Source organism: Fukomys damarensis, unplaced genomic scaffold (genome assembly GCF_012274545.1).
Source record: "Fukomys damarensis isolate Sample0158 unplaced genomic scaffold, DMR_v1.0_HiC HiC_scaffold_1, whole genome shotgun sequence".
Lineage (NCBI taxonomy): Eukaryota > Metazoa > Chordata > Mammalia > Rodentia > Bathyergidae > Fukomys > Fukomys damarensis.
Window position 1 is genome coordinate 50,277,536 of NW_022900913.1, and position 15,644 is coordinate 50,293,179.

Genomic DNA, 15,644 nt, shown 5'->3' on the forward strand with positions numbered 1-15,644 from the left:
CGCCTGTTTTTTTCCCCTTTTTTTTTTTTTTTTTTTTTTTTGGTAGCAGGGATTGAACTCTGGACCTTGTGCTTGAGAGGAGGTGGCAGAACCACTGAGCTAAATCCCTGGCCCTACAACTTTTTTTTCTTTGAGGTGCTATACGCAGTAGACAAGTGCTCCACCGCTGAGCTCACCTTTCATTTGTTGTGACTTACTCACTTGGAATAATGTTTTTGTTACTATTCTCTGATTCTTATGAAACTTATAAAGATACAGAAAGTTTGTTGTTTTACATTGTATTGTCACACTTGGTAATAAAAATTAATTTTCTGTGTGTTTGGGACTGATCACTACATTCAGAGGCAATTGCTGCCTGTAGAGTGCCGCACACTGGTACCTGGTGGACACAATGCATTCATCAGGTCTATATTTATTTGCACTAGTTTATTTCAGGATTTTGTAGTAACAATTTAAGGTAGGTTCAGAATTAGTTCCACAGGTTTTTCCCTTTCCAGTGGAGCTACTCGTTTCATACATGTGGATTATTTTGTGAACTTTTTTAGGGTCTTCTACAATGCCTAGGGCTATACCAGAATAATATAAATTAATTGTTATATTTGTTTTTGCATTGAAACTCACTGGGTAAATTTAGTTACTTGTAGTACTTTTGACATACTCATGTTTATTTAGGCAATATTTATTAAACTTTAGAATTGTAAGTATCAGTTTTCTACTGGGGTTAGACACTTTAATAAATAGTAAAGCTTTTTTATGTATCAGTATGTGGTTACATTCATCATAGGGAGTTGTAACATGTGCATAACCTATTTTAATTCTTTTTGCATCTCATTCCCTTCCTCCTCCCCTTCATCCATGTTTTGGTTCCCTAATAAATGTTAAATCTTACCCCATTCATAACTATACAAAAAAATTAGTTACAATTCAAATATTCTATTTATTTTTCCTTTTTAATACTGTAAATGACATAGGACAGTGCAATACTCAAGGCATTCATCAAGCTGGGTACATAAGATCTTAAATTAATATGAAGTCAGCAGTTTCAGGCATGCTGTACTAAAGTGAGAGTACTCTGATTTTTTTTTTTTTTTTGAGACTGTCACACTATTTAGTTGAAACTGAACTGGAGCTCACTATGCAAGATGGTCTCGAACTCACAGCGATCCTCCTGCCTCAGCCTTCTGAGTTCTCGGATTACAGGCGTGCACCACCACACCCAGCTGCTCTGAATAATATTGAGTTCCCAAGTTACCAACAATGTAGATGGTAATCAAATGTAATATCCAACTTGGATATAAAATGTTATTTTAGTGCTCATGTCATTTCTCACTTAAGATTAATAAATAGAAATGTGAAATTGCATTTCATAGTTCTTTGCACAGATCTGTACACAATAAAGATGCCTATTACCCATTGATGCATAACACATTGTTCCAAAACTTAGTGGCCACAACAGCAACTGTTGTTTTATTTTCTCTCAGAGTGTCTGTGGACCAGGAATTCAGAAAGGAATCACATGTACACTTATGATTCAGAGTCACGTGCAGTTTCAGGCATCAGTGGCTGGAGTTGAAGCTGGCAGAGGCTAGCCAGGCATCTTGTCTGTGCAGTCTGAAGGAATATTGGTCAGCGCGGGCCATCATAACAAAATACCACAGTGGCTTAAACAATAAAAATTTAACTTTTCTGTTAAACTTCAGAGACTAGAAGTCTAAAATGAGAGTACTAGCATGATCACCTGATGAGAGCTCCCTTCTGGCTTACATATTGCCCCTTTCCACTGAGTACTTATGTGGCCTTTCCTCAATACAGTTTTGCTCCTCTCATTATAAAGTCAAGAATCCTCTCAAATTAGTGTCTCACCCTTTTACTCCATTTATCCTACGTTACCTCCTCTAAAAAATCTGTCTTCAAGTATAGTCACATGGGGTAGGGGTTTAGGGCTTCAACAAATGAATTTTGAGAGGACACAATTCAGTCCATTATATAGGGCATCTTTATGTAATCTGTTTATGTGGGTTAATTGGGGCTTCCTTAAAACATAGTAGCATCAGGGGAGAGGAGTTCTTTGCTGGAGACTTAGGGCTCCAATGCAAGTATTGCAGCAGAGTGTGTACCTTGCCTTTAATGATCTCAGGAGTCATATAGCACCATTTCTGTACTGTAATGAGTGATGCTGTGGTTTGGATCATGAATATCTTCCAAGTATCATTGCTACAGGCTTGGTTTCCAGCCTGTGGCAGTAGTGACAGGTGGTGGAACCTTTAGGAGTTGAGGCCTAGTAGAAAGAAGTGAAGTCTTTGGCAGCATATTTTTTTTTTTTTTTTAAGGAGGAAAGGTTTATATTAGTTCACAGTTTGTAGAGGACTCAGTCCATAGTCAGCTGGCTGCAAGTCAGGGTGACATGTTAGAGGGGAATCACTCCATGACAAGCAGTCAGGAGGAGACAGAAAAGCAGTAAGCAGACCGGCAGCACATTCTTGAAAAAGACATTAGAACCCTATCCCCTTCCTTTCTCTTTGTTTCCTGGATACTGTGAGGTTGATAGCTTTGTTCTACCATGTACTCCCCACCATAATACACTGCTTTTCTGCTGGCCTAAAAATCAGTAGAGTTGACCGTCGGTGGAAACCTTTGAAACCATGAGCCAGAATAAAACCTTTCTTTCCTATTAATTGATTATCAGTTAGTTGGTCACAGTAGAAGAAAGCTAACATAGGTGACTGGTCACTGACAAGTACTCAGGTTTAAGGACCACTTCTCAGTCTGGGGAGTATCCCTGAATTTTCATTCATGTTTCAAAATCTCCAAAATAAATAATGTGTTGGCTAAATGTATGACAGAAACTATACTAGACCCTAACCTGTGTGTTATGGTCTTACCCCCTCTGTCCCTCCAGTATGTGGCTATTAGCAGTACTTTATATCTGAATAACAGTAGGGCCATCTGACTTAACTTTCATTCCCATCTTGTGAGGTAATCTTTCTTATAAGTGGAAAAACTAAAGATGATAAATGGTAGCCTTCCAAGAGCCACCAAGTGAAGCCAGATGTGTTGGTATTCACTGTAGTCCCAGCAGTCAGGAGGCTGAGGCAAAATGATCACCAAGAGCCTGAGGCAGCCTGAGCTACATACTAAGTTCAAGCCCAGCCTGGAATACATCGTGAGACCTGACCCCAAAACACCAAAACAAAAAGTAAGAGCTATAAGGTGGTTGGTAAGTGCTTGCCAAATGGTTTGTGCACTGTATGTTAAACCTGTAAAGGAAGGCTGTATCATGTTCACTGTTTTGAACCTCTAGCAGAAGAACTGGTACAAATTTATTAAGTATTTGTCTTAGTCACTTTTCTTATCGCATAGAGAAAATACCCTATACTCACATGGAGAAAAGGCTTATTTTGGCTCATGGTTTTTAGAAGTTTAAATCTGTGGTAGAAGAGCTGCATGATGGAAAGTTGCTCAGATCATGGGGCCCAGAAAACAGAGAAAGAGGGAAGGAGGGCCAGGGATTTAGCTCAAGCACAAGGTCCCTCTCTAAACCATAAGAATGTTCAACAAACTAATATGAGAAACAAGCTAGTGGCAGATTCATAAAATAGGCCTTTAGTAATTGCTATTGGAACATGAGTTAATGTGCAAAAAAAATAAAATGCAGGTTCTTCCTCACAACAAACTGAAAAATAATTCCTAATACATTAAAGTCTTAAAGGATTAAAACAGCATTTCTAGAAGTTTATATAGGACAATATCTTTATGACATCTGGCACAGAAGTTTCTTAAACAAGACACAAAAGTGCTACTTATGAAATATAAGACTAAAACATTGACTACATCAAAATAACTTCTATTCATAAAGTGAAAATTACAGAACTTTACATTAGCAAAGTATTCTAGATATATTGAAAACTACTATATAGGTAACAAAGGAACATCCCAGTAAAAAAATGGTCGGATGATATGAAGAGATGTCAGAAGAAACACAAATGGCAATTAACATGTGAAAAGATAACCTCATTATTAATCAGGAAACTGCAAATTAAGGCCACAATAAGTTACTATTTTTTACACACAAGACTGGCAAAAATTAAGAAGTCTGACAATGCCAGGTTTCTATCTGAATGTAGATCAATGAAAATGTTTGTACAGCGCTAGTAAGAATGTGATTAATTAAATATAGTAATAACTAATCTGGATAAAATCAATCCTAAATTCTCTACCACCTAGCGTACCCTCTCTACCCCCACCCCAGGTATTTCCCTAAACAGGGATGGCAAACCTTTTAAGAGCTTTCAGTGACCACAAACTGCTGGCTGAGGCATGCATACCATAGGTTTGCCGCCACTGTCTTAGAGATATTTTTGCACGTGTGCCCAATGAAATTGAACAAATGTTCATAGCAACATTACAATAAAAACATTGAAGTGCCAGGGATATAGCTCAGTGGCACTATGCCTGCCTGGTAAGTGCAATGTCCTGAGTTCGATCCTCAGTTCTGAAAAAAAAAAAGAAAAAGAATATTTCAACCCAGTTTTCTATAAGCAATAAAAAGAATCAGTCAAATTGATATATTTATACAGTTGAGTATCTTATAAACATTGAAATGAATATAACAACTGTGAAACTGTATGGTTCAACTTAGTAACAATAAAAATAAATTGCAGAGTGCTGCATACAATATTATCATTTTATAAAGCTCAAAAAGATCCAAAATTAAATATATTTATGTGTTAAAACTAAAAAAAGTTTATCATAAAATTCAACACCGTTTTCTTTTGCATAAGCTGTTATATTGGTCAGTGCAACAGTGTTGTTAATGTTCTATTTTGTAAGTGAAGGGTAGATTTAATTTAAGATAACTTTTAGATTTAAGATAACTTTCGTGTATATAATTATATTCATTTGTTGATATCAATTATTACATAAAAATTTAGCATATTAAATGTGTTATGGCTTATGTCTGGATGTCCCCCAAAGGTTTAAGCAGTCATAGGTGGGGCTTTTTCAGAAGTTGCTGGATTTAGAGTGTGGCATTGGGATTAATTCATGGTACAATGCTAGGCTCCAGGGCACTAGGATTAAGGATGTGAGTGTTACCTGCCCTAAGTATCCTGGGTAAATTAAAGGTGCAGGAGGACATCTTTAAAGTGCCACGCTTGCTTTTGCTGTCTTCTGCATGCCGTGAATTTTTTCTCCTCTACAGCACCCCTGTGCCATGTGCCACCCTGCCTTGGAGCCAGCCAACTATGTGCTGAAACCTCTGCAAACTCAGCTAAATAGACCTTTACTCCCTTAGCTTGTGGGTGGTTGGATATTTTGTCTCAGCAACGAGAAAAGTAACTAAGACAAAATGTAATTTTTTTTGACAAAATATGTTCTTAATTCTAACAAAAGAAAAAGAAAATAAAAATTTATGCATCCTGTTAGCTAAAATGATAACCCAATTTAAAAATCTGGCAGTTATGGCAGCAGGTCTTGGTATTTTCTAGTTCTGACAAAGTCTACTCAGTCATTAACCAAAAAATCAGCAAAAGTCAGTTTTATAAATGTTCTTTTTAGCGGTGTTGGTGAGGGAAAATGTACAATGTTTTCATGATAAAACAGTTCAGGTGCATTTTATTACAGTCAGTTGCTAAATAATAAATGCACAATAAGAATTCTTTGGTAAAATAGTGGCTGAATTGTGCCAGCTAAATTTGTGAAATAGAATAACCAATTGTAATATTGTATACATTTTTTCAGAGCTGTAGGCTTTGGCTTTCCCAGTTTATCTTAAGCAAATTATGATTTAAAAGGGAAAGTTTCAGTGTTACAATGCTAGTGAATAGGTCATGAGATTAAGTACAGACTTTTTTTTTTTTCAGTGCTGACAGTTGAACCCAGGGCCTCATTCATGGTAAGCACAGGCTCTACCACTTACCTACAGCTCCAGCCCAAGTACAGATGCTTTTAAACATATGTGTTCCCACCTACTCTACTGCCCATAGAGAGCCAGTGCCATAACCAGAGCCAAGCTGAGTGTCATAGTACATACAAGTAATCCCAGCACTCTGACAGGCTAAGACAGGAGAATTGCAAGTTTGAGCCCAGCCTGGGCAATTTAGTGAGGCCCTGTCTCAAAATTAAAAAGGGGGAGGGAGCTAGAAAGTAGCTCAATGCTAGTGCCCTGGGTTCAGTCACTAGTCCCACTGAATAAATGAATGAGTGAATGCGTACATACACACATACATTCACAATTTAGTTCTACTTATTTACCATACCCAATACAATGTTATCAAAACTTGATGTTTTCTCAAGACTTCATAAGAATAGGGGTCCAGCTGTAAAGTATCAACTACCATGGCTAGTTTCCCCAGTGTCCAAGAGTCCTTTATTTGAGTTTATCCAGATGCTGCTTCTCCTCCTCCTCCTCCTCCTTTCTTTTGGTCCTTATTCACATTATGTAATTTTTATTTTTTTTAGACAGGGTCTTACTATGCAGTTTGCACTGACCTCAAACTCAGGTGATCCTCCTGCCTCAGCCTCCCAAGTGCTGCAATTACAGGCATGTTCCACCATGCCCGGCATTACATAATATTGACATTATCTGTTAATAGAATTTTCCCCCTTTATATGACTTACAGCACCTCAAGGATGTTCATCTTTATTTCCCTAGTGCTTGGCATAAATAGGAGCTCAATAAATGTATGTTGAGTAGAATTGAACTAGCCCTGAGTAAAACACATCTTCATGCAATGTGCTGCCCCAATTCTGTCTCCTTGTCATGGCTCACAGGAAAGCCATGAATCCTGTGATGGCACATTAAATCACAGACCAGCAGTCAGCTGCCTGAGAAAGTTCTGTATACTATAAAAACCCAACAGTAGCCACCTACTGGCCCCCACTCTCGGGCAGCCCTTCCAGCTCCCCACTAGGGTCTCTGGGCTCCAGTGCCTGGACTGGGTCGATCATCTTGCCTTGTCTCCTCCCTCCGTTCTGCTGCCACCCCCAGCTGCAGCTCCGAGGCTGATGCTTGTGCAAAGAACTTCCCACTGAGGTGGCCCAGTGGTTGAAGGGGCCCAGGTCAACCTATGCAGGACCCAAGGTCAGGGTCCTCCCACACCCTGCCACAGTCTGTCCAAAGCCACAGGAAAAATGGTGGAAAATTCACTGTTAACATTGCCAGAAAGAGCAATTTATGGCTTTGTATTTTTCTTAAGCTCGCAATTTGGCTTCATACTTATCTTGTATGGACTTTCATTCCTGAATCTTGGCTACACTCTTTAGGCTTAACCTACTTGGCCTCAAAGATACTGGGCAGTCGCACAGCCTGCCTGCCTTCTTATTGCTATAGTAATTGGTTGTGTACTCTTATTTGGAATTAACATTATGAGCACCTCTCCACTCAACTCCATTCATACAATCAACAGATGACTATGCTAAACTCAGCAGCAGAAGAAATACCAAGTAAAGTCCATCCCAGCATTAAGAGATATCCTATTAATGAAGTAAACCAAATGTTTTTTTGTTTTGTTTTGTGTTTTGGGGGGTTTTTTTGGTTTTTTGAGACAGGGTCTCACTATGTAGTGGAGACTGACCTGGAACTCACTATGTAGCCCAGGCTGGTATCAAACTCACAGCGATTCTCCTGCCTCAGCCCCTGAAGTGCTGGGATTACAGGCGTGCGCCACCACGCCCGGGTCCCAAATGTTTTTTCTTGCAGATAACTTTACACCAAAAATTGAGTTGTGTGTAAACATACTAGCACCAAAAATTTATTTCTAAGATTTTGACAGAATAATTTTGACCATGATTATATTGACTTTCATTAATGCCAGTTATTAAGGTGTAAAAAAATGAAAGTTGATCTTTTCTTAAATAAAATTCAAGCTGGGGATTTAACTCAGTGGTTCCACCGCCTGCTTTACAAGTGCAAGGACTCGAGTTCAATCCCCAGTACCAAAAAAATAAAATTTTTAAAAAATAATAAAATTAAATTAAATAGTGGGGGGAAAACAGTAAATGTCATGGGCTGGGGGAAAAAAATAAATGGAAGAAAAAGGAAATAGGGCTGGGGAGTTAGCTCAGTGGTTCCGCCGCCTGCCTCGCAAGCACAAAAAAAAAAACCCCAAAAAAAAAAAAAAAAAAAAAAGGAAATAAAATTAAACTGCGGGTGAAACCAGTTATGTATCTATTTTAACTTTTAAAATAGGCACCAATAACATATTACTTTTTTTATTTTTAATGCTACTGGAGATTGAACCTAGGGACTTACACATGCTAGGCAAATACTCTACCACTGAACTATAGCCTATATAGTCATATAGCCTTTGACCTCCAGTAACATCTTCCTGTGTTTCCCTAGCAAATTCAAGGTTTCTGAGTCCATTTTCCAATGATATTCTGAGAAAGAAGTAAACTCCATCTTCTGAGATGTTCTTTCAAGAACATTGATATTACACATTATGCACAACACAATATCCCACTGGAATAATTTTTACTTATGAATATTAGAAACTTAAAATATAAAGATCTTATGAAGAAAAGGACAAAATCGTGGTTCAGAAATTGGAGAGGATTTGAATGAAATCAAGAAAATTTCCCATTTTTTATTATGAAAGCTTCAAGATGATTGATAATGAATTAAGGGTAGCTGGGCTGTGGTGGCGCATGCCTGTAATCCCAGCACTCGGGAGGCTGAGGCAGGAGGATCACTGTGAGTTTGACCAGCCTGGGCTACATAGTGAGTTCCAGGTCAGTCTCAACTACATAGTGAGACCCTGTCTCAAAAAAACAAAACAACAACAACAACAACAAAAAAAACGATTTGGGAAAGAACATTTAAGTTCAGTTTTCTCATCTGTAAAATAAATACATAAGCATTCCTGTAAGAGGGAAGAGCATATGAACATACTCATATAAAAGCTCTTTGTTATAAGAGGAGGCTAAGGGGAAAATAATTCTTGTCATCAAAGAAGTTAAAATAAGTCTACTTATTGTCCAAGTGTATAAACTTAAAAATTACTTTAGAGAGCTTTATCCCTCTCCCCTTTAAAGAGAAGAAATTTCACCCAAGATTGTGGGCTGGTACAGATTCAAGGGAAGAGATTTTTGTTTGGGCAAGATGGCACAGTTACAGCAAAGTGGTTGGAAGTGTTGCTGACCCCTCCCGGTAGTCCTTGGTGGTGATGCTGACTTCACATGGGGATTTTAAAGAACCATGTTATGATGAAGGGCTCTGGAACAGGAATGTGCATAAAAAGCACATTTCAGAAGCATTTCACTCCTACCAGAGGCTTTCAGAGATTGACTGAGACCAGAGTCTGACTGGCAAGGTGTATCTACTTAAAACTGAGCCAGAATTTTTTGTGTCTTTTGTGGTAAGTTAAACATTTCTATGTGCTAATTAATCATTATAGCATAGTCATTATGAACATAATTCAGGGATAAATTTTCTTGAATTATCCTTTTACCTATTTAATACCTGTATTGCCTATTTTGAGAGTAAGTAGTTTTGATTTAATCTAGAGTATGAAATTTGAGTTTACTGTCCTAATTATACTTCCAGGCTTCCTGAAATAGCAACCCTACTACCTGTAGATACAATAAGTTTAGACCTACCCAGTGTGAGAGCCTGTTGTGATCAACCATTGTGATCAAGAAGTAGGAATTCTACTTATGTCAGCTGAGGTTTTGTTACAAGTCTCTCCTCTAGACTCAGGGTTAAATAGGACCAAGAACCATGTGTCAGATTCTCACTGGATGGTGCTCTACTCTAGATATTGACCTGCTCACTTATGTCCTTAACAGCTTACCCAGCCCTTGCCAGGCCTTCTCACCAAGGATCCACACACACAGACACACACACACACACACACACACACACACACACACACACACCCCAGTGCACACTGTGTAATTCTCCCCAGCTTTATAACTTGCAATACTGTGGTGTCTAGAGACCTGTGTTTCCATGGCTCATACCTCAAGGCCGACTTCCTGGCACTATTAAAGCCAACCAAGATGCATACAGGTGAGTCACAGCTGCATGAACACTGATTTAAACTTCTGGCCATCCCCAAGGGAGCCAACCTTTAGTTCAGTCTTCCCCTGGGAATTCTGGATTTCTTCCTATTACAGACTCTTGCTACTAGGATCCCAGTGGGTGTCAGTACCAGATGGAGACTCCAGCCAGGCCAGCATACTCTCAAATTCTACAGGGACACAAGAAGAAGTTGTTATGGAGAAAGGAGTCTAACTGTATTTTGCCTCCACTGAGGATAAACTCAGAGGAAACTTTGAATAATGTGTGTTAATGGGTGCCTTATTACTATGACACAGGTTATTTTTGGTAAGATGAGTGAAATAAGGTTTCTATCCTAAATGGTATATACCCCTAGTTAAAATGCAACTCTCTATTAACCTGCTGCAAAAAAAGGTAAAAGATAGTTACCAAATTGTTGTAGCATGAGCTTAGCACCACCAGCAGTCTAAAATGATCATAAAGTCAAATAAAACTTGTAAAGATCTAATGAGTTGTGAAATGAGGAGCGCTCAACGATGGGCACCTGTGTCATGGAGTCTGTAAGGCTCCAGTTACATAAGGCCTTCGTTTCATTGGCTGTCACCCAAACTGAATCCCATTGTACCTGCTCAATCTGTCTGGAGTCCGTTTCCTCATAGGAACCACTAACTGACCACTCATGTAGATGTGCTATAAATATTCTACCACCTCTTTTGGAGAAATGTGTTGTGTTTTTGTTACCTTGCTGTGGCTGGGGTATCTTCCGTTCTCCAGGGCCCTCTGTTCTTTGGAGTGAGTGTTGTGTTGCTGCTCACAATTCAGATCCACCAACAGCTTCAGTCTTTTGTATAGTGCTGTTTCTCCTCAGATACTTGGTCCCTTACTCTCTTTTGCTAAGTAGCAGGAAGGCAGTTATGAAGCCTTCCAATAAAGCCTTTACTGGGTGGGGTTTTATCCAGCTGTCCTTGTTTGGCTTCTTGACAAAAGAGTCCCACTCTGCATTGTGTAGAATTTACCCCATTGTTTTTATTGCTGCCTTTCAAGTAGAACCAGGTTAGCAAATGATAGAAAATTAAATCCAGATGATTTGTGATAAAAAGTATGTTTTGTGAAAAAGACCACTCACTCATAAAGAATGTTCAGAATGAGATTTTGTAAATACTTCTGTTATCATGTCCTTCCAGTGGTTCAAGCCGTCTCAATTCTGAGGCAAGGCAAGGAAATTCTGGTTAGCTTTTTATTTGTTTAACATTTCTGTTTTAAATGAGCAGAACCTCAATAAAGCATAAAATAAATTAAAGCTTCAAAAGGACCTTGTAATCACCTATGTGCTTCATAACCCAAAAGAAATGATGAATATATTTCTTTGGTCTTGTACTTTATAAGTATGTACTGTTGCAACAGAAATGGTTATCATGCTTTTAATTTCAGGAAACTTGTGATTTGGAGAAGATAAAGCCTGAAGCCAGACGATACTTGGAAAAGTCGGTTAAAATGGGAAAAAGGAGTGGACTTCATCTTCCAGAACAAGTACAGAATGTGAGTTAATGTTTCCTTTTCCTAATGGGACAAAATGAAACTACAGTAAAACAAACTACAATAAAAATCAGGAAATAGGGAAACAGATAAGCTGTAATCAAATAACCCATAATATTAATCCATTTACAGTATAGTTGGTATTCAGTGCTTTGTGCTATAACTCCCGGTGACTGACAATAAATATTCTTTAATCCTATTCAAGTTTTATTTGCTTCATATGTTGGACTTATTTCTCCTGCTCTTTTTAATACTCTTTAAGAGTTAGTTCCAGGTCTTAATAATTGATTTGTATCTTCCTCCTTTGATCATTCAGAGATAGGATACTGGTAATAAAATCCTTATTGGTGAAATTTTAACCCCAGCACTTTGCAATGGAATCCTCTACAATTAATATAAGCTCCTTAAAAGAAGAGAAATTAGCTGCCAAAAAGTGCCTCTCAGACTTCCTTTTGTCTAAAGCCAGTCCTGTCTTCCAGGTTCAGCAGTAAAATTGGGCTGCAGAATTAACCTCATTCCTCTTGAACAGGAAGTATAATCCATGATTTATTTCCAGGTCATTCTTCTAGACAGCAGAGCTGGTAGTAAGTTTCAAAGAATGCCAGTAATGTCCTCCTGGTAGTTGTAACTGCAGCCACCACAGAGATATAGGTGCCATTTTCCTACCTGAATCCCCTTTGAGCACCTGGTATCCTCTTCATCCTCATAGAAAGGTGACCGAACTTGCATGACCCTGTGCCTTCCTGGTCAATCTTCAGTTCTCTTTCAGACATGTAAACTAACAAAATCTCCTTTAAACAACAGAAGAAACTTTGTTGCTTGTGTAGCTGGAAGATCCAGAGGTAGATAGATGGGCTTCATAGTTGGATCTGGATGCACAGTGGTGCCACTGGCCATCTGATTTTTTTCTATTTCTCTGCTCTGTCTTCTTCAGTGGTGGTGTGTACGAGTCAGTGCTTACTAGTAAAACAGATTTAATGCAAGATACACAAATATATAAGAATTTACAGGATTGGCCTACAGTGGCTGCCTGCAGAGTCGGGTGTGGAAGAGTGCAAAGGTCTGCTGCTCACTGTAGTGTCCCATGCAAGTCCACATAACGCAGCTGAAGAGTCTGCGATGAAAGGCTGAAGGGGCCAGGCGTGGTGGCGCACACCTGTAATCCCAGCACTCGGGAGGCTGAGGCAGGAGGATCGCTGTGAGTTCAAGACCAGCCTGGGCTACAAAGTGAGTTCCAGGTCAGTCTCAACTACATAGTGAGACACTGTCTCAAAAAACCAAAAAAAAAAGAAAGGCTGAAGGGTTTGCGCTGGAAACCAGGAGATGTCCAACAGGAAAGTGAAGACTGGAGCTCTTCTGGAGAAACAGAGTATCAGAAGAAACAGCCATACTTCCTCATTTCCTTTTGATACCACTCTGGCAACAGTCCTCCTTAGAGTGGGTCTTCCACACCCAGAACTATGCTGAGCCAATGTAGTTTAACATTACTTACTCAAATTGACAGACTCAGTTAACTATCATGTAATGTTATACAAAGGCTGCTCTTTTACTAAAATGGCTGTGGATCCTAAATAAATAAACAAACCATCATCAAGAAGAACATAGAGAAGCCCCATCAAAACTCCCATCATGTCTTGACTCATAGTAGATCCTTTGCCTGAGTCCCCAATCAGAAGTTGATTCTTCTCAGCAGAGGCCCACTTTAAGAAACATTGTAGTTTAAGTAAATTTAATTAGCATTATCAGAGAAGTGGAACAGGTTACAAAATTATTTCACATTTTTCCTCATGGTTTTCTTATTATGTCCTTGGATCTCCCACCTAGTAATTTTCTACAAATGTTAGTAAGGGGAATGTCGGGCCTGGATTATCTGACCCAGTCACTGTGGTAGGAATGATTACCTAAATGGTGTTTTCTATCCAAACTACACTACTACAATGTAGGAAAGAAATAGGAGGGAAGGTCAGGAATGGTGGCGCATGCCTATACTCCCAGCACTTGGGAGGCTGAGGCAGGAGGATTGCCATGAGTTCAAGGCCACCCTTTCCTGAACTGCATAGCAAGACTCTGTCTCAAAAAAACAATTTTTTTTAAATGGGAGGGGAGTCATCAATCAGAGTGTCCTAAAACAACACTGAACAATATGCACAAAGGCAGAAATCTCAATTTTAGTGTGCTTAGAATTACCTAGAAGACTTACTGAAACTTGCTATTGCATCCTACTCCCAAGAATTTGCATTTCAGTGGAACTAGTGTGATATCTTGAGGAATTGCATGTCTGACTAAAGTTCCCAGGTGAGGCCAGTGCTTCTGTGCAGAGCTCCACTTTGAGACCCAATTTACATTCTGGGAAGACTGGGCCAGATTAATATAAATTTTCTTGTAATTTCTTTCTTACTGCTTACTTTGCTCATATACACTTTTTATGCAAACAATAAGATCCCTAAATCATTTTTGTTTGGAAAAGTTTTGTAAAACTAAGACACTACCTTTTTTCCAAATCAACCTTAGAATTACTCAGTTTTTTTTTTTTACTGAAATTACTTGTTTATTCTTCAGATTTACAACTAATTCTAATATATCCCAGGTTTGCCTTTCTGTAAGCACTACACACGGATACCATCAGCATGACATAGAAAACTGCCAATTGTTGCTTTTCCAAACACATCTCTGACATGTTGGGTAGAGTCTACTCATCATATAAAATGTACTTTATTGATGGCAATAAAAATGAAAGTTTCTTTTTATTATTAATGTTCTATATATTTTTCTTTATTTCAGGAAATCAAATCAATGAAGAAAAGAATGAGTGAACTATGTATTGACTTTAACAAAAACCTAAATGAGGATGATACCTTTCTTGTATTTTCCAAGGCTGAACTTGGTAAAATTCTGTTACTTTTCTTAAATTAAATAACTTATACAAGTAATGTCATCTCACCATTTGTTATGTTTTCTAGACAAAAAACTTAAATCAGAGTTTAAAAAATTATTTAAAAAATGACCCAGTAACTGACCTTAACACCCTTGCTATGGAAAAGACAAAGCAGCTACAATTATACTTTAGGCTACTAAGAGTGTATACTATTTCATAATATTTTCCCCTATAATCTTGTTAACTTAACCTGGCATTCAGCAGCCTTCAGAAACTTGAAATTTTTTCAGCTTTGCTATGACCCCTACACTGTAATTTAAACCAGTCTTTTCTTCTGTCTTGGGCCTTTCTTGGTTCCATTTTGTCTGTTCTTCTCCAGAACACCATCTGCATAGGGGCAGTGCAGCCTGTTAATATCACGAATACCATCTCCTGAGCCACCTGGCTTCTCACCATCACCCCTATTCCAATAAAATCAAAGTGATATTATATAGATTGTTATTATTTTACCTAAATTTCAGTTACTCCACAAAATTTCCTAGAGCTACTTAAAGGCACCATGCCAATGCTAAATAAACCAATAATGAGTGGAAAAATTGATGTATGAGAAAATGACTTTTTGCAGGTTCTCTTCCCGATGATTTCATTGACAGTTTAGAAAAGACAGATAATGACAAGTATAAAATTACCTTAAAATATCCACACTATTTTCCTGTCATGAAGAAATGTTGTGTACCTGAAACCAGAAGGAGGATGGAGATGGCTTTTAATACAAGATGCAAAGAGGTACTACAAATGTTTGTCCTTCTTTTATGTTTATGGAAGATTTTCAGGAGGAAAAGGCTTGTTTTGTTTACAATTACTGAAGTCAGCTCAGAGACTGATATTCCTATTTGTATGTGTGTGTGAGAGGGTGTGTGTCATAACTCAGACTTAGAGGACTTTTAGCTTTTGCTTTGTTCATTAGCAACTTGCTCTCATGGACACAGGCTAAGTTGTTCTAATAAAAATAGAATGGATTAAGTTAACTAGAAGTTGTATCCCCCACCCCAGGGCAGGAGCCCAGGGCTGGTAAGGTAGCTCTCCCTCCTCAACAAATGACTTGCAAGTTTATTCCTAGAAGTAACTATTCCCCAGCTTCTTGGGAATGGGGTGAGGGAGTACAAACTGTCTTCAAGGACAAGGCCTAGAAATTACATATATATATATGTGTGTGTGTGTGTGTGTGTGTAT

The 15,644-nt window shown here is 38.4% G+C and overlaps 1 protein-coding gene, 1 long non-coding RNA gene and 1 pseudogene across 6 annotated transcripts in view; 2 read left to right on the forward strand and 1 right to left on the reverse strand.

The window, feature by feature from the left end:
• The window catches only part of Nln (neurolysin), an 83,442-nt gene that overhangs the window by 31,598 nt on the left and 36,200 nt on the right, over positions 1-15,644 (forward strand). For all 4 annotated transcript variants that reach the window (XM_019209462.2, XM_019209461.2, XM_033761160.1 and 1 more), the window contains 3 exons: positions 11,432-11,539; positions 14,318-14,420; positions 15,037-15,197. In XM_019209462.2, the coding sequence (XP_019065007.1) occupies positions 11,432-11,539; positions 14,318-14,420; positions 15,037-15,197 (372 nt within the window). The remainder of the gene's footprint in view (positions 1-11,431; positions 11,540-14,317; positions 14,421-15,036; positions 15,198-15,644) is intronic.
• Positions 7,132-9,558, forward strand: LOC104871432 (annotated as a pseudogene).
• LOC104871383 overlaps positions 10,120-15,644 on the reverse strand; it is a 19,542-nt gene continuing 14,017 nt past the window's right edge. For both annotated transcript variants that reach the window (XR_782861.2, XR_004516207.1), the window contains exons 2-4: positions 15,101-15,147; positions 10,742-11,204; positions 10,120-10,190 (exon numbers count right to left, since the gene is read on the reverse strand). This is a non-coding gene — a long non-coding RNA (uncharacterized LOC104871383). The remainder of the gene's footprint in view (positions 10,191-10,741; positions 11,205-15,100; positions 15,148-15,644) is intronic.